General features: G+C 40.0%; 1 protein-coding gene and 1 gene segment (V, D, J or C); both read left to right on the forward strand.

Annotated features, from left to right (window-relative positions):
- Positions 1 to 23402, forward strand: part of LOC311603433 (Ig heavy chain V region 1-72-like) — a 162774-nt gene that overhangs the window by 116669 nt on the left and 22703 nt on the right.
- LOC311603386 (uncharacterized protein) lies at positions 18590 to 19974 on the forward strand (the record flags this gene model as incomplete). Its single annotated transcript, XM_084792403.1, has 3 exons — positions 18590 to 18744; positions 19312 to 19391; positions 19475 to 19974. 3 exons carry the CDS (start codon positions 18590 to 18592, stop codon positions 19972 to 19974), a joined length of 735 nt encoding a protein of 244 aa, XP_084648529.1.

Below are 23402 nucleotides of genomic sequence, written 5' to 3' on the forward strand. Positions count from 1 at the left end.
GCCAATAATTTGATTCCATATATTATCCAGTTTGTTTCTATACCGGTACCATGCAGTTTTTTATTAGTATTGCTCTGTAGTCAAGCTTGAAATCAGGAATAGAGATGCCTGCAGAAGTTCTTTTATTGTATAGGATTTTAAAAAAAATCAACTGCCAGCTTTTTTGTTGTTGTTCTGTACATATGAATTTGAAAATTGTTCTTTTAAATTAAAATCTGTAGATAATTTTGTTGATGTTTTGTTGGGAATTACAGTGAATCTGTAGATTGCTTTTGGTAAGATTGCCATTTTTATATGTTAATCTTTTTTTCTTCTCCTTTATTAATTTTTTCTTGTTACATCTCAATGGTTATCCCATCCCTTGTATCCTCCCATTCTTCCCTCCCTCCCATTTTCTCCTTATTCCCCTCCCCTATGACTGTTCCTGAGGGGGATTACCTCCCCCTGTATATGTTCATAGGGTATCAAGTCTCTTCTTGGTAACCTGCTGTCCTTCCTCTGAGTGCAACCAGGTCTCCCCGTCCAGGGGACATGGTCAAAGGTGAGGCACCCTAGTATGTGAGAACGTAATATCCCATTCTCCACTCTATGGTGGAGAGTGTTCTGTCCATTGTCTAGATCTGGGTAGGGGTTTAAGTTTTACCGCCTGTATTGTCCTTGGCTGGTGCCTTAGTTTTAGTGGGACCCCTGTGCCCAAATCTGCCTATCATAATGTTCTACTTGTAGGCTTCTAGGACCCTCTGGATCCTTCTACTTTGCCATTCTCCCATGATTCTCTCATCTAGAGTCCCACTAGAATGTCCTCCCCTCTGTCTCAGTTTCCTGGTAAGTGAGGGCTTTCGTGGGACATGCCCCTTGGGCTAATATGCAGATATAAGTGAGTATATACCATTTGAGTCTTTCTGTTTCTGGGTTAACTCACTCATTATGATCATTTCTAGCTCAATCCATTTATCCACAAATTTTGGGAATTCCTTGCTTTTAATAGCTGAATAGTATTCCATAGTGTATATGTAGCACAGTTTCTTTATCCATTCTTCTATTGAGGGACACTTAGGCTGCTTGCATCACAGCAGGAAAACTGCGGCTGCGCTGAGCAAGCGCCTAGGGTGGAACTGAGCCCTCTGCCCAGCCTGTGTCACAGCACGGGAGAATTGCTTGCTGAGATGAGCCAGCTTCTCCGCGGCACAGCTCACTGAGCAAACCCAGGACTCTGGGGCTGAACTGTCTGCTGCGTCAAGTTTGGGTCTCAAGGCACCACGCGACCCAAATCCTGTCCAGACTCCCCTCGCCAGCAGCAACTCCCACCGTCCACCACACCAATTGCCTCCACTGGAAGGCTCTCAGCTGCAAACCACAGCCACCGCCGCTGGTGCCGCTGGTGCTGTTGCTCTGATCCGAGAAAGTTCTCGCTCCTCCCGTGTGGAGGGGGCAAGCAGGTCCTCCGCACCCTGGTCCCTCCGAACCGTGGAGCACTTCTGCTGCCGTGGTGTGGGGACCTTGGTGTTCCTGGCTCAGAAATCTGTGCAATTCCCTGAATTGTTCACTGGAGGTTTCAAACATGGTCCACACTGCTCGCCGCCATCTTGGATCTCCCCTATATGTTAATCTTATAAATCCATGAGCATTGAGAACTTTCCATCTTCTGATTTCTTCTTCAATTTCTTTCTTCAGAGAATTGAAATTCTTGTCATACATATCTTTTACTTTACTGGTTCGAGTAACACCAATGTATTCTATACTATTTGTTTCTACTGTGAAGGTTGCTGTTTCTCTATTTTTTTTATCAGCTCTTTGATGTTTGGGTTTAGGAGGTCAACTGTATTTTTTAAGGTTAATTTTGAATGCAGCCATGTCCCTGAAGGTGTGTATCAGGTGTAGAAGTTCTCTGGTAGAATTTTTGTGATCACTTACACCTACATTCATTTGTAAATAGAGATCCTTTGATTTTTTATTTTCCCATTTCTTTCCCCTTGATTTATATAGTTATCTTATTGCTGTAGATAGGATTTCAAGTACTACATTGGAGACTTATGGTGAGAGTAGGGAGCATGTGTTATCTGTGATTTTAGTCGAATTGCTTTAAGTTTCTCACCATTTAATTTGATGATGTTTCTAAGCTTGCTTTATATTGCCTTCATTGTACTTAGGCATGTGCCTTTTATCTCTGATCTATCTAAAACTTTTAACATGAAGGTGTTGGATTCTGTCAAATGATTTTCTGCATGTGTTCACTTGCAGGGACACACATATATTCAAACACACACACACACACACACACACACAAACACACACACAAACAAATTTGTCATATACATTGGTCATGTCTACACTATCACACTGGAGCTTTTAGCAGGTAATTCAGCACCAGAGCTGTCATTCTCAAAGCCTCAGCAAATACATCCAAGACTCTGAAAATCATTAGTCATGGCCTTCCATGAATGAGAGAATACTGAGCTTTGGGGAGCTAGATCCTGAGAGAAGAGGGTTGCCTCAGGACCCACTCAACATTTCTTATATTTAAAGATACATGGAAAAAGGAAAACACCACCCCTGCTAAGTCTTTACACACAACCATACAGCTCACCTGTATTACATATGCTGAGTTCGCAAGCAGAGTGAACCACAGCTCACTTTTTAAAAATTCTAGTTACTTTTCAGATGGGCAAATACTTCCTGTAGGTTGGAACTGATCTGTAGGTGCCACATTTGTTCCTCTTTGTGGTGTTTTGAAGTTTCTGTCTCAAGTACAGCTTCAATGATGGGAAAACTACCTTGTAGACAGCTTATAGCTCCTGTCTATCTCTAGTTTTTACTCTGTTAACTCACTACTTCATCAGTGGTCATTTCTACTGAAAGATCTATCAGCCCCTAGAGAAAGGACTGCGGTTCATGGAGACATAGTTTGAGGCTCAGCTCACCTTCCATTGTTGGAATATCTTCTCAAATCAATAGGTACATTGCAAGGAAGAGAAGTAAGCAAGCTATCCCTGTGTGAGAAGTTACACAAATGAGTTATCAAGACCAGCAGGGGGCACTGTAGATTCACCAATTTTCCAATAAGGAGCAGCTGAAGCTGATAAGGAAGTTGTTCACTGAGTGTGTTCCAGCCTTCTCTGTGGGTTTCCTTGCCAACAACATTATGTTCAGAGACCATGTGTTGTTGACACATACCATTTCCATGCTACAACCCTGAGGTGGTTATTGGAGCCTCAGAATCCTAAGAAACATGGAGGAAAGTGTCTCAGAGTTTGTTGGTGCTATAAGAGGTGTTTGCAGTCCTGTTGATCATTGTATTGTGCTGGACAGCAGTGTCCAAAGCTCTGAGTAAGTGTATGATAGAAACATGATTGTCAATGCACCTCCTCAGCATCATAAATGCTTTTAACCTTAAGGAGATTCATGTCATTCTTGAACATTTGAAGTGTGGGTCACATTAAGGAACATGGATATGGTGACTAGATTCTCAGTGGGATGGAAGAGCTCTATGTGTCTGGATGGGGTTCGATGGTCAAGGCACCTTATCATCATGAGAATTATGGTTGACACTGAGTAGCTTTAGGTGTCTTTTGAATACTTGATGTGTGGTTCCCATAAATGAACATGGATGTGGGGAATGGATTGTTAGTTCAATTGATGAGCTCTGAGTGGATGGAGCTAGGATGTTTCTTGAATTCATTTTCTCAGATACCAGAACCTCACCATGCATCTGACTAACAGAAAAACTCTACCAGTTCTATCTTATGAAAAATTCATGTCTTCATCTAAGAAATATATTTCCTTTGATTTCATAAATTAGTTTGTATTTGTAAATATAGCCATGTTCTCACAGCCAACAGAACCACATTAGTATCCACTTTTCCACAGTCTCTGAGCACTCAGGTTCTCACCTTGGTGTGAAGTTGGATCATCTCTACTTAGTGACAGGAGCTACTGGAAAGTGCATTCATAAGAGGAGAGCTAAGGGGAAGACAGAGAGAGAATAGATCATGGCATCCTTCCTATAGGTGTCACTCCTAGGTTAAATTGCTGGAGTCTTGGTATGGAATGAGGAGTACTGGGGCTTCATGAAAATTTACCTGCCACGATTTTCACTCAGATAGCTTCCCTATGTCCACTATGTGGATAGTGGGTGGGTCAGAAGCCTGTCCATGGGATTTATTTGATTGGATGGATATCCCAAGCACTGGCAGAACAAACTCAGTAGAAAAATTTCAGACAGATTCACAGTGGATGCACTCATAATGTCCAACACAGACTACACTGTAATTTTTCTATTTGTTCTTCATTTGAAATCTAGGATGAGTCCATTCTCAGCTGCTGTGAGTAAAGCATGAGTAACATGCTGTGAAGAAATATGGAAGTTCGTGTGCCTCTATAATAAGTTGAAGAGTCGATTGACTATGTGACTTGGAGGGGCATAGATGGGATACAGGATAGTTTTATTTATTATTTTTTGGTGAATTCTCCAAACTGAATCCAAAGTCAGTACATTTGTCTACATTCTCATCAAGGGAGAGAGAGGATCAGCCTTTCATGACCTCCATGTCATCATTTGTATTCTTGCTTATCATCATATGACTGAGGTTGAATTAGAATATTAAAATTCCTTTCCTCTTCCTTTAAGCTGTTAGATAAGGACTTGGCTTGTGGGACACAGGAATGAAAACACCTGCTGTAAATTCTCCCTGTTGGCCAGGTTTCCTATGCAGGAAGGTGCTGTGTAGCTTGAAGGAAGAGTAAAGACATCAGTGATCTCATGCAGTCCCAGGCCTTGCAGTCTACATCAGCCTTCAGGTATCCATTAGTGCCTGCTTGTTACATAGCAACCAACTTCTTTTCAATTGTCCTTTTGGCTTTTACCTTAGGAAAGAGTTTGACTGGGTAGACATGGTCAAAAGTACATGGTTATAGATGACACAGTCCCTAGTATACCAGAGTGCTCATGATCATGGTGTCAAGCTGCTTCACAAATATTTATGTTTATAACATCGATTAGTGCTGCTCTCAGTTCTCAGTGTGCAGTGTGTAGTGAGTAATGGAGACATTCATCATGGGTCAAAGTGCTGAGAATTATTGATAGCGTACTCATTCACAGAAGAATCAATGATTTCACCTTTCACACAATTGTTAATTGCATATATCTGAAAAAAAGGTAGAGAGAATTGTTTACATTCCCTCAGAGGATTAGGACTTGGACCTCAGCATCCTGCTGTCTGACCCAGGTGTTTGTAACTCCTTCTTCCTCTGCTGGACTTTCGGTTTATCTAAGAAGGACCATCTCATGAATATGCAAATTACTTTAGTCTATGGTGTTAAATAGAAAGATGTCCACATCCCCAAGACAACATCTTGTCAGTGTCCTCTCCACAGTCAGAGAACACACTATCCCTAAGGATGGAATGGAGCTGGATCATCCTCTTCCTCCTGTCAGTAACTACAGGTAATGTTCTCTCCAGTTCCAAACCTGAAGTGCAGACAAAGACTGAGGAGGAAAAGCCATCACTCTGCTTTTGTCTCCACAGGTGTCTACTCCGAGGTCCAGCTGGAGCAGTCTGGGGCTGAGCTGAGGAGACCTGGGTCCTCAGTGAAGTTGTCCTGCAAGGCTTCTGGCTACAGCTTCACTAGCTACTATATGCACTGGGTGAAGCAGAAGCCTGGACAGGGACTGGAGTGGATTGGAAGGATTTATCCTGGAGATGGTGATACTAACTACAACCAGAAGTTCCAGGGCAAGGCCACACTGACTGCAGACAAATCCTCCAGCACAGCCTACATGGAGCTCAGCAGCCTGACATCTGAGGACACTGCGGTCTATTACTGTGCGAGAGACACAGTGTTGTAACCACATCCTGAGTGTGTCAGAAACTCTGGAGGAGCAGGAAGCTGCCCTGGGACTGAGATGAAAGAGAAGATTAGCCTGGGGACTTGCTCAGAAATAGTCATTTTGAGCATTCATTTTTTTGCTTTCTTTTCACAGTCTCATAGTGTCTTTGTCAATTTTGTAAAAGGACATCTATGAGTAAAGTGATGTTGGTTTAGGATGCTCCTACAATACACCAGACCTTTCAACATCTTCACCAGTGACAACTTACACAACCATATTTCTTACTTATGGAAACGGTAAAAAGTGAAACCCATGATGATGCATTTATAGACACCAGCTCCAGCTCACAGGGCAAACCAAAGTGGGTCGCAGCCATGGCCCAGCTTTCTGCTAGAGGCTCTGCAGCAGCCCAGGTGAGGTGCCAGCTGTGATTAAACTGTTCTTCCTCAGGTCCCTATAGCTAGGTTGCTAGAGAGCAGATCCTGCACACAGGGTAAACTGAGGCAGGTTGCAGCACTGCTGATTGGTCAGCTGGTGGCTGGTATTTTTCTATGTACTTTAACTCTTAATCTTTCAGGCTGATATATTTGCTGTTTACACTTTAACTTTGAAAGTTCCAGGCTGGTAACCTTGCTGTTTACACCTTGGCAGGCAAAGGAAGCAGATTTTTGTGAACCTCACACACACACATGCATGCATACAATCAATAGAAAAAACACAAGAGCTTAGGAAGACACCATTCATGCACTTATACATGAACATACAGAGAGTATATATACATGCTGTGAGTTGTCTATATAAACAGACAGACACATTTTTGGTTGAAAAAGATGGCGTCACCTATTGTCTAATTCTCTCTTGGATTTTTATGACTGGATACAAAGTCTCTCTACGTGTGGAAAAATTATCTCATTCTAAATAGATAGAATCTTTACATAAAAATGGAGTTACACTAGGACTATTGATCCTAGTATCTGACAAGATACTTTGTTTATCCCAAGTTTAAGGCAGTAGTGTTACTGTATGCTCATTATGAGTTCAAAGTAGAAGTTTTATCTTTTTCTAAATTCACATGTACCTAATGTGTTCAAAGAAATGTTTTTATATCAAAGTTTTTGTAGAACACAGGTGTCTCTCTTGTCTTGTGTAGATAACCACTTATTCTTTGTTTCTATATTCATAGTATCATTTCTTATCATTGTAGACACCTGGGCCATACCCTTGGACTAAACTTAATATGAATGTATTTCCTTGATTATTCATTTATTTCAATCTTGTTTTCCTTCTTCCTGTAATTCACATGGAGGTTCATAGAGCTCCTAAGAGTTTTCACTATATTGTAGGAGGATTTAATCTCATTTGAATCAATTAGAAGCCATTATCAGGAATTATATCTGTAGGAAATCTACCCAACACAGAGAGTATCAACTACGGGGGAAAGATTATCCTTTAGGCGGTAAGAGTCTATACCATGCCAGATATTTGGAACAAGCATGGAAAGGCAGGATAGCAATAATAAGTGATCTTGCTTCAACCAGGGACACACCCACTCATCTGTCATGCAAGAAGCAGTGGGTGCCTCCAGGAAGCTCATGTACTTGCTTTTATCAATCCAGCATGCGATTGCTCCCAGCAATGCATGATAAAAATATCTTTGGATTTTGAGAGCAAAGAACTTTTTCTGGAATAACTGGGAATAATAATATGAATATGGCCTGGAAAATCCAAGTCACCAAACTTTGGTCAAATACAAACTCATCTAATCATCTCAATTCTGACATAACCTGAGGGTGTGTTGTTAACTATGGCTCTGTGTCCCAGCAGAAGTTCCTGCTCTCTTCAATTATAAGATATACTTATATTAGAAAGCATTGCCACAGAAGTATAATTCCTGTAATTTGCTCAAAAGTATTATTAAATAATTTCATAGAACTCATTTCTCACCTCACTGTATGTACATACCTTTGGCCCATATTTCTTTCCTTCCCTCCCAGTTGCAGTAACAAGCCCTATATTCTCAAGAAGTTACAGAACACTGAAGCAGCGTCAACTTTCACAGTCCCTTGTATACATTGTTATGTAGTGGTGCATATATAATTGTATAATCCTTATGCATTCATCTCATGACAGACATGTATTTTATTTCCATAATGTGGTTATGGCAGACACTGCTGCAATAAAATTTGATGTTCTAATATTTCTGATGTATGTTCCTTTTGGGTCATGTTGGGTCAGCGTTTTCTATGCAACCTGCTCTAAAGGCCTGTATACATTGTATGAATATGAAAGATGCTGTAAATTCTCATAACTTAGCAGGTTTAAAGATTTTGAAGTCACTGTCGATATCACAACCTCCTTCTATAAATAAATCAGATAACCTTGTCACAGAGTGAAGAAACTGCGTCAAGCCAGAAATATATTGAGAGGTTAGGAGTTGATGATCCATCCACAGCACCTGCACAGGGCTCAGGGAAGTGATATGGGATGCATTTCCTCAGAGAGGATTAGCACTTGAACCTCAGCATCAGCTGCCTGACCAGGTGTTCTGTACTGCCTCCTTCTGCCTCTGGACCTACTCCTTATTTAAGATGTACATTGGTCATGAATATGCAAATTTCGTGAGTCTATGGTTGTTACATACAGGGATGTCCTCACACCATAAAAACATGTGATCAGTGTTTTCTCCACAGTCACTAAACACTGTGGCCCTCATCATGGGATGGAACTTGATTCTTTTTCTGTTTGCAGCATCTACTGGTAAGAGGTTCCCAATTCAAACATTTAAGTGGGACAGAGGTAACAATACCATCCACTCTGCCTTTCTTTCCACAGCTGTCCACTCCCGGGTCCAGCTGGAGCAGTCTGGGGCTGAGCTGAGGAGACCTGGGTTCTCAGTGAAGTTGTCCTGCAAGGCTTCTGGATAAATCTTTACTGATTATGGTATAAACTGGATGAAACAGAAGCCTGGACAGGGCCTGGAGTGGACTGGATATATTTATCCTGGAACTGATGGTACTAGATACAATCAGAAGTTCCAGGGCAAGGCCAGAGTTACTGCAGACAAGTCCTCCAGCACAGCCTACATGGAGCTCAGCAGCCTGACATCTGAGGACTCTGCAGTCTATTACTGTGGGAGAGGAGACACAGTGCTACAACCACATCCTGAGTGTGTCAGAAGCCCTGGAGGAGCAGGAAGTTGCCCTGGGACTGAGAAGACAGAGAAGATTAGCCTGGAGAATTGCTCAGAAACAATTGCTCTGTGTGTCCATTTGTCTTCCTCCTCCTCACAGTTTTATATGGCCTTTGTAAACTTTTCAAGATTACAGCAGTTAATAAAATTTAGATAATTGAATTTGTCCCTATAGTATATTGCCCTTGATACTCTTCACTAGTGACTGCCTCCATTAGCGAGTTTCTTTCTTAATAAATCAATACTAAAAGGAAAACTTTGATAAGGCATAGTTACAAAATATTCCACGAGACTGAAACTTTTGATGGAGTTTCTTTGAATAAAGTATAAAATGATTTTACTTTTAAAATCCACAAAAATTACATATGACTAAACAAAACCTTCTTTCATTTCCTTAAGTAACCTGAATGTGTGCTTTACACTTTGGCCATGTTTTCGAGAAGCAGTACTGGTCTACTAGATGTAAGAGATATTTATAGAATATTGTACTACCTCATATATATATAATTCATAAGCTGATCAAAAGTTATTAAATCAATTTTAATAAAACTATTTTATTGACCCAACCAATGTATGTAGATAGTAATTGAAGATAGATTTGAAATTATGCACCATTTTCCGTTTTCAAATTTACTTCCTCCCTAGTCTTGGTGCACTGACCTACAGTCTCAGGGTTTTACAGAACATGGACACACACTGACACATCATCGTCTCTCACAGTCCATTGAGCAAAGGGCATGAGAACTCAGAGAACCTGAAGCAGCCATGACAGGAAAGATACACGTCTGTATCTGGTCCTCTGCACATATAATTCAGCTTTCTGTTTAATACATTTTAATCCATTTTTCCATTGACAGACCTCTAAGCCATTTCCTATTTTTGCTAATATTACTTAACAATTAAGTGGGACAGACATGACAATGCCATCCACTGTGTCTTTCTCCTCACAGGTGTCCACTCCCAGGTCCAGCTGCAGCAGTCTGGGGCTGAGCTGGTGAGGCCTGGGTCCTCAGTGAAGTTGTCCTGCAAGGCTTCAGGCTACACCTTCACCAGCTCCGTTATGCATTGGGTGAAGCAGAGCCCTGGACAGGGCCTGGAGTGGATTGGATATATTGTTCCTGTATTTGGTAGTACTAGCTACAATCAGAAGTTCCAGGGCAAGGCCACACTGACTGCAGACACATCCTCCAGCACAGCCTACATGGAGCTCAGCAGCCTGACATCTGAGGACTCTGTGGTCTACTATTGTGCAAGACACACAGTGCTGCAACCACATCCTGAGTGTGTCAGAAACCCTGGAGGAGCAGGAAGCTGGCCTGAGATGGAGAAGACAGAGAATATTAGCCTGGAGACTTGCTCAGGAATAATTGTCCCATATGTCCATTTGTCTTCCTCTTGCTCACATTACTTTATGTACTTTGTTAAATTTTCAAAATTACTGCTGTGAATAAAGTGATGATAATTGAATTTGTATCTCCTGTACAGTGCAACTAGACACAGTTAACTAGTGACTGTCTCCATTATCAAGTTTATTTCTTAATAAATCAATACAAAAGGGAATATTTGATAATGCATAGTTACAAAATATCTCCGGATCCCACAAGACTGAAACCCTTGATGGAATTTCTTTGAATAAATTATCATATGAATTTCACTTTTAAAATTCACATAAATTACCAATGACTAAATAAAAACTTCTTTCATAGTCTTAAGTGACCTGAATGTGTGGTTTAAACTCTGAATGTGTTTTCCAGAAGTAGTTCTGGTCTTCTAGAATGCAAGAGATATTTATAGAATACTATACTGTCTCATAAACTTAATTATCATGTTGATCAAAAGACATGAAATCAATTTTCATAACACTAATATATTGATCCAATGTATGTAAATATTAATTGAAGATAGTTTTGAGATTATGCACAAGACTCTGTTCTCCAATGTATTTCCAACCCCTATCTTGGTGCACTGACCAAGCTTTTATAGGCTTTTACAGAACATGGACACACACTGATGCATCATCGTGTCTCACAGTCCACTGGGCAAAGGGCATGTGAACTCAGAGAAACTGAAGCAGCCATCACAGGAAAGATACAGGTCAGCACCTTGGTCCTCTCCATATATATTACAACTTTCAGTTTAGTCCACATTTTTTTATCCATTTTTCCACTCACAGACCTCTAAACTGTTTCCAATTTTTGCTAATGTCAATACACCAGCAATGACTGTGACTAAGCCAGTGTCTCTAGTATCTATTGGGTATATTCCTTGTTACAAAGAGGTCACACTTTTTAATAGAGGATTTTATTTTAAGGAAATGGGTGACTATCACTCAGTACAGAGACACCCGTGGTAGTTGGTAACCTCAGGGTTTGATTCTGAGGCTGAGAACATTAATTTTGCATGTTCCTGTAGGAGACATTCTTTCCTCTTCTAATATGAATGCCCTCTGCCTAGTGTGGATGAGATCTCATACACTGATTATGCTGTGGTAAACATGAAAGTCCTTCGTGACTTCTATGGTAGAGATCATTCAAGCCTATGTTGAACTTAAAATTCATTTTGAACTACCAGTGACTTCATAAAAGAACCTCCTTTGTCCTCCAGCTAGAAGACAAGACATGATCAGAAGGCAGCGAAATCTTCCCTTTCTTGCCTCTGAACTGAATGTGACTCTCCAACCTACTGGAGAGACATCTGTCCCGTGGTTGTCCGTCCTTGATTCAAGGAATTCCTATTCTATGATGTAGAAGTCATTTTCAAGTATTCACACAACTCACAGAACAAAGCTCCCCACTGTGTGCAGTCATTATAGAAGTCAGTCTTGCTGTTGCACTGGAAGCTGGGAACAGTTCTGTCTTAATATCCAAATATACTACTCTTTAGCATAAACCCAAACTACACTAGAGATGCTTGATCCTCATATTCATTGATGCTCTATTGATATTAGGAAAAATTGGAAACAACCTAGAGGTCTTTCAATGGAAAAAATGGATAAGAAGTATGGTACTAAACTGAAAGTTCTAATATAAATGAAGAGTTCCAGATTGAGACTTGTGTGTTTCCTGTGCTGGCTGCTTCTGTTTCTTTGAGTTCACATGACTTTTGCTCAGTAGACTTAGACAGCCTTGTTATTCTGGTGTCCTCCAGACCTTAGGGCTTTTTCAACTACATTTTCTGTGGATTTCCCTGAGCTCTGAAGGGTGGGATTTGATGGATGCATCCCATTCAATGTTGTGCATTCCAAGGTCTGTCTTTCTGCATTATGTCTCCATTGGGTCTCACCACTTGTCAACAAAATTATTTTTATAGGACTCTGAGAGTATGAACAAATGGGTCTTTGATTCTTATGTCTTTTCTTGATTTGCCTTGTCCAACTTCATGGACAATGTGATAATTTTTGTTTTAGCTTATTATACTTATTGTTCTAAGTTTGTGTTTACGATTTATAAGACTGTCTTGTTCTAAGGAGACATAGAGAGGTAGTGGATACAGGAGGAGTAGAAGGGAGCAATTGGAAGCAGTAGAGGGAGGGGAACTGTAAATATGATATATTGTATGAGAAAAGAAAATCTATTTTTATTTCTTTGTTTTCTATTAAATAATTTATTAATCAATTTATAGCCTGGTTTCCACCCTCTCCTACTCCCACCCTCACTTCCTCACTCACTCAGCATGATCTTTTCAACTTCAGCCTCCTTGCCTGCAAATTTCATGATTGTTTTAATAGGTAAGTAGTATCTCATTGCATAAATGTACAACAGTTTCTTTACCAATGGTTTGATTGAGGGACATTTAGGTTGTTTCCATAGTCTAGCTACTACAAATAGAGCTGCTATGGACACAGTTGAGTAAATGTCTTTGTTGTTTGGTATAGCAACTTTCAGGTATATGCCTAGGAGAGGTATAGCTGGATCTTGCAGTAGCACAATTCACAATGTTCTGAGAAGTGCCAGATTGATTTCTAAAGTGGTTGTACAATTTTGTAATCCTGCCAGCAATGGAGGAGTGTTCCCCTTTCTTCACAGCTTTGCCATCATATACAGTTACTTGTGTTTTGATCGTAGCCATCCTGACAGATGTAAGATGGAATCTCTCAGTCATTTTTATTTTGATTTCTCTGATGACTAAGGATATTGGGCATTTCATTAAGTGATTCTCAGCAATTAGAGATTCCTCTGTTGACAATTCTCAACTTAGCTCTGTACCCCATTTTTAATTAGATGACTTGATTTGATGGTGTTTAATTTCTTACTTTCTCTATATATTTTGGATATTAGCCTTCTGTCAGATGTAGCATTGGTAAAGATCTTTTCCTATTGTGTAGGCTGTCATTTTGTCCTATTGACAGTGTCCTTTGCTTTACAGAAGGTTTTCAATTTCATGAGGTCCATTTATTAATTGTTTATTTTAGTGTCTGAGCTGTTGTAGTTCTGTTCAGAAAGTTGTCTCCTGTGCCAATGAGTTCAAGCCTTTTCCCCCATTTTCTTGTCTAATAGATTTAGTGTATATGGTTTTACTTTTATGTTTTCATCCATTTTTGACTTCGCTTTTGTGCAGGGTGATTAACTTGTATCTATATGCGTACTTTAAATGGAGATATCCTGTTTGACTAGCACCATTACATGAATATATGTTTATTCAACTATGTGACTTTTGTTATTTTGTCAAAATTCATTCATGTATAAGTGTGTGGATTTATGTTCCAGCAGAAGATCTATTCTCTTGGTTTGGAAGATATACTCATTTTAGAAAGCATTACTACATGAGTATAATTACTGTAACTTGGTTAAAATACTATTATATCTTTTTATAGAACTCATTCATCACTTCACTGTATATACATACTTTTGGCCCAAATTCCCTTCCTTACCAGTCTCAGTAACATGCCCTATGTTCTCAAGCATTTACAGAACACTGATGCATCATCAGCTGTCACAGTCCATTGCATACATTGTGTTCTCCCTTTTTACATAAAATACTGGTTTTTATTGTTTTATTGGTTTTGGATAGTGGGTGAATAACTACATGTGTGGAGGCCTGTAGTACTTGGTAATCTCAAAGACAAGAATTCAGTATGAAGATATTTTAGCTAAGAACACTAAATTTTCATGTTCCTGCAGCAGTTATTCACTCTGTGAAAATCTGATTGCCACGTGCTTCATATGGATGCAATCCTATGGGAAAGTGGGGGCATGAATCCCCTAGGCCAATTCTGTGCTCTAGATTTTGCAGATCTATGTTGAATTTAAAATGTTGTTCAAAATAGCAGTGAGTTTATAAGGAACACTCCAGTCTCCTACTCCTGAAAATCAGGGATTGAAAACAATTCAGGATAATCTTCCAGTCCTTGCCTCTGAATTGAATACTGCACAACTGTTACTAATATGCAGGTGGTCAAAGTCCATCACGTGTATGCTCTCTGGATGGCAGTTCAGTGTCAATTAAAAATGGGGTATAGTAGTAAATAAATAATTCTCAACTTAGGAATGTCTAATGTCTGAGAAGCACATAAAATGATGGTGAACATACTTAGCCATCAGGCTAACATAAATCAAGATCACGATGAGATTCCATCTAACACCTGTTGGAATGACTGAGTTAAAAAAAAATCTCAAGTGACAGCTCATGCTGGCAAGGACATGGATCAAGGGAAACACTTTTCCATTTCTGTTGGGAGTATAAATATGTACAACCACTGGGTGAATCAATTGGTGTTTGCTTTGAAAACTGGAATAGTTGTGTCTCACAACCCAGCTTTACTACTCTTTGGCATATACCCAAAAGAAGTTACACCATATCACAAGGACACTTGCTCAGCATATTCATTGCCTCCCTTTTTGCCATAGTTGGAAAGAGGAAACAGCCTAGATGTTCAGTAGCAGCATTTAAAGAAATATAGATAAATGAAAGAGATCTAAATTGAATCTCAAAATAATGGGTAGGGAACGATTTAACCAGACATCTTCCCTAACCAAATGAAGCCTCTGTTTTAGGGAATGGGTTACATTAATCAAGTTATTGGTCAAAAGACACCATGCAAACTCCCAAACAGCCAGTCTATTGCTAAGGGTCTTGGTAACTGTCATCAAACTGATGGTAAGGCCCTTGTCTTAGTCTGACGTTCATTGCTGTGAAGAGAACCTTGCTTTCAGCAACTCTTCCAAATGTATGGAACTATTTTCATTTTTGTATGTAGACATTCAGTTAGTCCAAGTACCATTTGCTGAGGATGCTTTTGCTCCCACTGTATGGTATTAGATTCTTTGTTAAAAGTCAAGTGTCCATTGGTGTGTGTGTGTGTGTGTTTATTTCTGGGCCTTTAATTTGATTCCATTGATTAAACAGTTTGTTTCTATGCCACTACCATGCAGTTTTTATTACTATTGCTCTGAGGTAAAAACCTGATGTCAGGAATAGACTTGGCACCTTTTTTGGGAGGGATCTGTATATATGAAGTTGAAAATTGTTGTTTTAAATTAAAATCTAAAGATAATTTTGTTGGTATTTTGTCGGGAATTACAATGAATCTGCAGATTGCTGTTGGTAAGATGACCATTTTTTTTACATGTTAATCTTACTAATCCATGAACATGAGAGAACTTTCCATCTTCTGATTTTTTTCTTCAGTTTTCTTTCTTCAGTGAATTGAAATTCTTGTCATACAGGTCTTTCACTTTCCTGGTTAGAATAACAGCAAGGTTCTTATATTATTTGTTTTTATTGTGAAAGGTGTTGTTTCTCTGTTTTTCTCATCCATTTGGGATTTTGGTATAGGAGGTCTACTGTATTTTTAGAGTTAATTTTGAATTAAGCCATGCCACTGAAAGTATGTAGCGGCTCTAGAAGATCTCTGGTAGAGTTTTTGCAGTCACTTATGTGTACAATCATTTGTGAATAGAGATCCTTTGATTTTTTTTCAAATTTGTTTTCCTTTGATTTATTGCTGTAGATAGGATTTCAAGTACTACATTGGAGAGTTATGGTGAGAGTGGGATGCCTTGTCTTGTCCCTGATTTTAGTGGAATTGTCTTAAGTTTCTCACCATTTAATTTGATGTTGCTTATAAGCTTGTTGTATTTTGCAAGTATTATACTTAAATATGTACCTTGTATCTCTGGTCTATCTAGGTGTCTTGGATTTTGTGAAATGATTTTCTGCATGTATTCATTTGCAGGGACACACAAACACACACACACACATGTGTCTTGTATGTTAGTCATGGCTATACTAACCCATTGGAGCTTTTAGTGGGTAATTCAGCCCCAGAGCTGTCATTCCCTAAGCCTTAGCAAACATATCCAAGACTCTGAAAATCATTAATCATGACTTTCCATGAATAAGAGAATACTAAGCTTGGGGGAGCTGAACCCAAAGAGAATAGAGTTGCCTGAGGACACAGTCAACATTTTATATTTAAAGATAAAGATAAATGGAAAAAGGAAAACACAACCTCAGCTAAGTCTTTCCACACAACCAAGTAGCCCACCTGTAATACAAATGCTGTATTAGCAAACAGAGTGGACCACAGTTCAAATTTTTCTCAATTCTAGTTCCTTCTCACATATGAATGTATTTTCTGTGGATGGGAGCTAATGTTTAAGGCCACATTTGTTCCTCTTCCAAGTGTTCTGAGTTTTCTGACACAAGTGCAGCTTCAGGAGGGGGCAATTGCCTTGTAGAGAGCTTGTAGCTAGGTGTCACCTCTCCTAAAGAAAGGACTGGGGTTCATGGAGACAATATTTGAGGCACAGCTTACGTTCCATTGTTGAAATATCTCCTCAAATCAAAAGGTACATTGCAAATGAGAGAAATAAGTTCCTGTGTGAGAAATTATACATGTTAGTTATTAGGACCAGCAGGGGGCACTGTACATCCACCAATTCTCTAATAAGTAAAGGAGCAGCTGAAGAAGAAACTAAGAAAATTACTCACTGAGTGTATTCCAGCAGCATTTGTGGATTTCATTGCCAACAGAGACCATGGCATTTCTTGCACATACCATTTTCATGCTACAACCCTGGAGAGGTATTTGTTAAATAACATCCATATTGTGATCAACAGCATCTAAGTCAGATTCATATGTTGACTAAATAGAATACCAGATTATGATATACTTACGAATAATTATTAGGAATATGAGAGATTTAGGATCCTAAGAAATATGGGAAAAAGTGTTCCAGAGTTTACAGCTGGGAGAAGAACTGCTCTTAGTCCTGTTGACCATTGGACTATGATGGAGAGCATCATCCAAAGCTCTAAGTGTCTGAAAGAAACAACATTGTCAATGCACCTTCTCAGCATCACAAATCTGAATGACCCTGAGGAGATTCATGTTATCCTCGAACACTTGAAATGTGGTTCACATTATGGAACATGGATATGGTGACTGAATTCTCACTGGGATGGAAGAGCTCTATGTAAGTGTCTGAATAGAGTAGGATGGTCAATGCACCTTCTTATCATCAGAAATATGGTTGACACTGAGGAGCTTCAGGTGTCTTTTGAACACTTGATGTGAGGTTCACATAAGGGAACATGGGTATGGTGAATGGATTGTCAATGGGATGAAAGAGCTCTGTCTGCATGGTTCCAGGATGGAGCATGAATGAATTTCTTCAGATACCAGAACCTTACCAAGCCACTGACTAACATAAAAAACTACCAGATCTATCTAAAAAATTCCATGTCTTCATCTAAGAAACATCCTTCCTCTTCAGTGCAAAATTAGTTTGTTGTTGTAAATACAGCACTGTCCACACAACCAACAGTGTCAAGTTACTATTCACTTTTCCACAGTCTCCTGGCACATTGGTTCTTAACTTGGTCTGAAGTTGGATCATCTCTATCTGGTGGTAGCAGCTACATCTAAGTGCATTCCTAGGAGCAGAATTAAGGGGGAGCCAGCGACTGAAGATTTCATGGTATCCTCTCTAGTTGTGTCATGGCTAGGTTCAGGTACTACAGTCAGGGTTTGGACTGGGGGGTCCTGGAGCTTCATAAAAGGTTAGCTGCAAAGATGTTGACTCAGGTACCTCCCCCATTTCCTCTATGTGGATGCTGGGTGAGTCAGAAGCCTGGACATGGGATTGAATTGATTGGATGGATATTCCAAGAACTGGCAGAACAAACTCTGTAGAGGAATTTCAGGACAGATCCACAGTGGATGCACTCACAATGTCCAACACAGCCTACACCATCATTATACATTGGTCCTTTGTTGGAAATCTAGGATGATTCCATTCCTTAGCTGCTGTGAATAAAGCATGAGTAACATGCTGTGAATAAATATGGAAGTTCAGGTGTCTCTATAATAAGTTGTAGAGCCATTTGACTCTGTGCTTTGGAGGGATGTAGATGGGATACAGCATACTCTTATTAATTATTTTTTTATGAATCCTCCAACCTGATTCCAAATTCAGTATGCTTTTCTACACTGTCATCAATGGTGAGAGAGGATTAGCCTTTCAGGACATCCATGCCTTCATTTGAGTTCTTGCTTATCAGAATATGTCTGAGTCAAAGTAGAACAGTAAAATTCCTTTCATCTGCTTTTCAATCGTTAGCTATGGAAAATGATTGTAAGACACAGAGAAGCCTACCTGATCTCTAACTTCTCCCTCTTGGCTCGGTTTCGAAGTGCAGGAATGTACTGTGTATCTAGCAGGGACAGCAAAGATATCCGTGACCTCATGCAGTGCCAGGCCTTGCAGTCTACATCAGCCTTCAGGTAAGATGTATCCATTAGTGCCTGGTTGTTACAAAGCAACCAAATTTTGTAATTGGATATTTGGTCTGAACCATAGAAAAGAGTTTTCCCCAGGTAAACATAATCGAAAGTCCATGGCTAGAGATGACATAGGCTCTAGAAGACCAGGGTTGTACTGCTAATGGTCATGTTGTCAAACTTCCTCATGAATATTCAGGTTTACACCAAATAGATTAGTTCTGCCCTCAGCCTTTCTTACAGAGGCGTCTATGTTCAGTGTGTAATAACTGATGGAGCCTTTCACAATGCATTAAAGTGCAGAGAATGATTGACAGAGTGCTCAGTTACAGAACAGTCAATGATGTCACCCCATCACCCAAATGTTAATTTCATATATTTGAAAGAAGGGAGGAGTATGGAGTGCATTTCCTCAGAGGATTAGGACTGACCCAGGTGTTTGTACTTCCTTCTTCTCCAGCTGGACTAGGGCCTTATCTAAGAAGTACCATGCTCATGAATATGCAAATTGCTTGAGTCTATGGTGGTAAATACAGGGATGTCCACACCCCTAAAACAACATCTGATCAGTGTCTTCTGCACAGTGAACACATCATCCCTAAGAATGGAATGGAGCATGATCATCCTCTTCCTTCTGTCAGTAACTACAGGTAAGGTTCTCCCCAGTTCCACTCCTAAAGTGCAGACAGCGACTGAGGTGACAATGCCATCCACTCTGCCTTTCCCTCCACAGGTGTCCACTCCCAGGTCCAGCTGCAGCAGTCTGGTGCTGAGCTGAGGAGTCCTGGGTCCTCAGTGAAGTTGTCCTGCAAGGCTTCTGGATTCACCTTCACAGACTACCTCATGCACTGGGTGAAGCAGAAGCCTGGACAGGGGCTGGAGTGGATTGGAGGGATTAATCTTGAATATGGTGGTACTGGCTACAATGAGAAGTTCAAGGGCAAGGCCTCACTGACTGTGGACAAATCCTCCAGCACAGCCTACATGGAGCTCAGCAGCCTGACATCTGAGGACTCTTCCGTCTATTACTGTGCCAGAGACACAGTGTTGCAACCACATCCTGAGTGTGTCAGAAAACAGAGGGGTGCAGGAAGGTGCCCTGAGACTGAGAAGACAGAGGAGATTAGCCTGAGAACTTGCTCAAAAATAATGATTTTGAGCATTCATTATTTTCCTATTCCTCCTCACAGTCTTATAATTCTCTTGTCACCTTTGTACAAAGACATCTACTAATAAAGTGACATTGATTTAGGATACCCCTACAGAACACCAGACCTTTCAACATCTTCACCAGTGATCAGCTTGACTGACATGTTTCTTTTTAAATGAAACAATAAAAATGGGAAGACCATGATAATGCATCGATAGAGACCAACTCGAACACACAAAGGATAACAAGTTGGGTCAAAGTGGTGGCACAGCTTTCTGCCAGGGCCTCTGCAGCAGCCCCGGTGAGGCTTAATTTTCTCAGGTCCCTTTGGCAGGATGCTAAAGATCTACTCAAGAACACAGGATATACTGAGGTTGGTCACAGCAGTGTTTGGCCAGTATGCAGGGCATTCTTCTAGTTCTGTTCTCTGAATTGAATGCAGTTCTATAGTGTACTGGAAAAACTGGAAAAGCATCTGTAGCACTTGATTCAATGATTTCTCTCTTATCTGCCAGGGAAGTTACTTTCAGTACCCAGATACTTCACACAGCATGAAGAGGTGATCTCCAAAAAGTGTTCTGGATGTCTAAATAGCCCAAGAGTGAATCCTTGAAGCAGAGATTAACTGCTGAAAAATGTTTTTTAAATCACAGGTTTTTAAATCCCTCCAGTCCAGAAAAAGAAAATAGTTCAATACTCTCTAATACCATGCCTTTGAAAGCTAGCTACTTTTTCAAAGTCACCACTCATTGGTGTTATAAATCATAGTGTTTTCTGAAATTATAAGTGAAGTAATTCATGTTCCCTGCTCAAGGGTAACATCATATTTTTATTTTTTGTGTGCTTTTAGGCAAAAATAGTCTCCCTTTGTGTTATAATAATTAATTTCATTTCAAGTTTATGTCTGCTGTGAACATTGTATTCTTTTAAGTTTGAATTGATTGGTCTGTGAATGTTTATAGGGCAAAATTCAGGTGGGACAAGCTCAATTCTTCAAGAAGAGGCAAAGTTTTCACCAACCCATGGAATTCTGTATTCTCTCCCTTGATGTATCACAATAAAACTAGATTTCTAAGACACACTTCCTGAGCTATGTCAGATTGTTGAGAGTACAATACTATCTACAAAACATTTCAGGGCTCTTCCTTCATCAGAGTGGGAGTAACAAAATAGAGACCATGTACCAGGTAGTGAGTACAGAGAGACCACTGTCAGTTATAATATATTTCACTTCCCCCTTGGTGTAAAGACCAGGCAGGCACAGAGAGGAATAGACAGAAAGCTATCTGGATGCCCCCTCATAGGCTGTGGTCATATGAAGGAAGAGGCAGTCCTCTTCTGTCAGAAGTCTTGGGTAGGGGAATAGAGTGGAAGAGGGAGGAAAGGATGGAGGGTGGGAACCAGAGGACACAAGTGAAAGGATAACAACTGGGATGTAATCTGAACAGATTATAATACATTAAAAAAGCAGGGCCACAAAGAAGATATCAATCATCCCACACTGGCCTGCAAAGGATATTAAAATAGGTCACTGCCTGTAGGTTAAAAATGTAGTTATTGAGGGTCTTGTTTGTGTTAAGTGTTAGGGCCACAATAAGCAAAACTAATTAGGTTAACCACACAAAGTCACATAAATTTTAAAATCATCTCTAATGATACCAATCTAAAATATATATTATTGGAACTGGATAAGCATAATAGACAGAGGAAACAACATACACCAAAGGCTCTGTAAGCCAATTCTTTTTCCTGTCTTCATTAGTGCTTTTATTGGTGTCGTAAAATGGAATGAGCAAAAGCAACTTGTAGAGGAAAGGGTTTATTCTTTTATATTTGCATATCACAGTTCATCAGTGAAGGCAGCCTCTGGCTGTACTCCCTCTCACTTCTACAATAAACACTTTCTTCTCCTCCTTTTCAAAGTCACCACCACTACCACCACCATCACCACCAGCAGCAGCAGCAACAACAGTAAGAACCAGTCCACCCTGAAGCCTGAGCTTTGCTACCACTGAAGACACAGACTTCTATTACTGTGTAAGAGACACAGAGAGCAGGTTCCCAGTATGCTCAGAAAAACCTCGTCTGAGGGTGCTCAGGACCAGCAGGGGGTGCTGTAGATCAAACTTTCACCAGGAGGGAAAAGGTAGTATGTACAGAGAAACATTTGGAGAGTGAGGCAGTCCCAGGAGACTAAAAAGTCTCCTCTGGTAGCCTCATTCAAATTCAGAGACCATGTAACCCATGTGATGCAGCTACTATGTCAAGACCCCAAAGTGGGTTTAGTAAGAACTCTTTGTTAAGTAATATTGCACATATAAGTATTATTCATTCCATATGAACCTCTTTGGAAAGACAGACATCAATTGCATACATATGTGAAATCTGCACTTCAAACATGAGATGTCAAAATTCAGACATTATCATCACCATCAGCAGGATCTGTAGCTCTATCTGAAACTTCTTTCCAGTGACAGGAAGATTTCCCTCACCTGGTATAAATAATTGTGACTTAGGAGGCCAGGCTTTGATGTTCCATCCACACTGTTGAGTCCATGCAGCTCTGGTGGGCAAGTTAGGAGACCTGGTCCCAAGGCTTCATGCACGGTCATGGGAGGCCCTTAGCTCAGGGAAAGAAGAGAGGGAGAAGCTTCACATATTTCTGTAGTCTGGTGTTCATTATTTTTGGAGTCTTACTACTCTTCTTGTGTGTATTTAATGTTTTTAATAAAATTTAAAATATCAAGCTATCATATGATTTTTGTGACTTAGGAAAAGAGACTAGAAGAAAGTACATTAATTACAGACTCCTTGTGGACATCATGGATCATGGAGGTGGAGAGGAAGTGACATCCTCACACCTACATCATATTACTATTCCTTACACATGAATATAGAAAATGTTCTTCACACCATCCTGGATGCCAAGGAAACCTTTGTCTGTTCACAACCATCTGGACGTCACCTGCATCAGCTTCATCACTGTTCAGCCTTCAGACTAAGGGATGAGAGTCTTTAGTATAGTGTGATATCCCAGATGTATGACCCACATCCTTTCCAGTTTTCAGATTTTTCCCAGAACATTTCATTGTCTGTTAAGAACCAGATACAAGGTTGGGATCTTAGAATTTCTGCTTTCTGTGGAGACAACTGAGAATAAGGATGACTTCTCATGAGAGATTCACTTCCTTTTCCTCCTTTCCAAACTCAATTGTTAATGGCTGAATGACATTTACACCTCATAAGATTACATCCTGTTTCTGGTAGCAGATTTTGACTTTTCATGGCATTTAAGGCATGTCTGGTTGCTGCTTCATGCTGTACATATCTTGAATCTCATTACTTATATCATCAACATATAACATTTTCACATAAATAAAAACTAGTGCCATCATTTGTAATCCATGTGCTTCAGAGTTTCTGAATAACACATTCAAGGCTACGTTTCATCTAACTGCAAACCTTTTGACAATACATGTCACTGTGATAAATACGGAGACTCAGTCATGCG

The sequence above is a fragment of the Acomys minous genome (assembly GCF_964271855.1).
Source record: "Acomys minous genome assembly, chromosome: 8".
NCBI lineage: Eukaryota > Metazoa > Chordata > Mammalia > Rodentia > Muridae > Acomys > Acomys minous.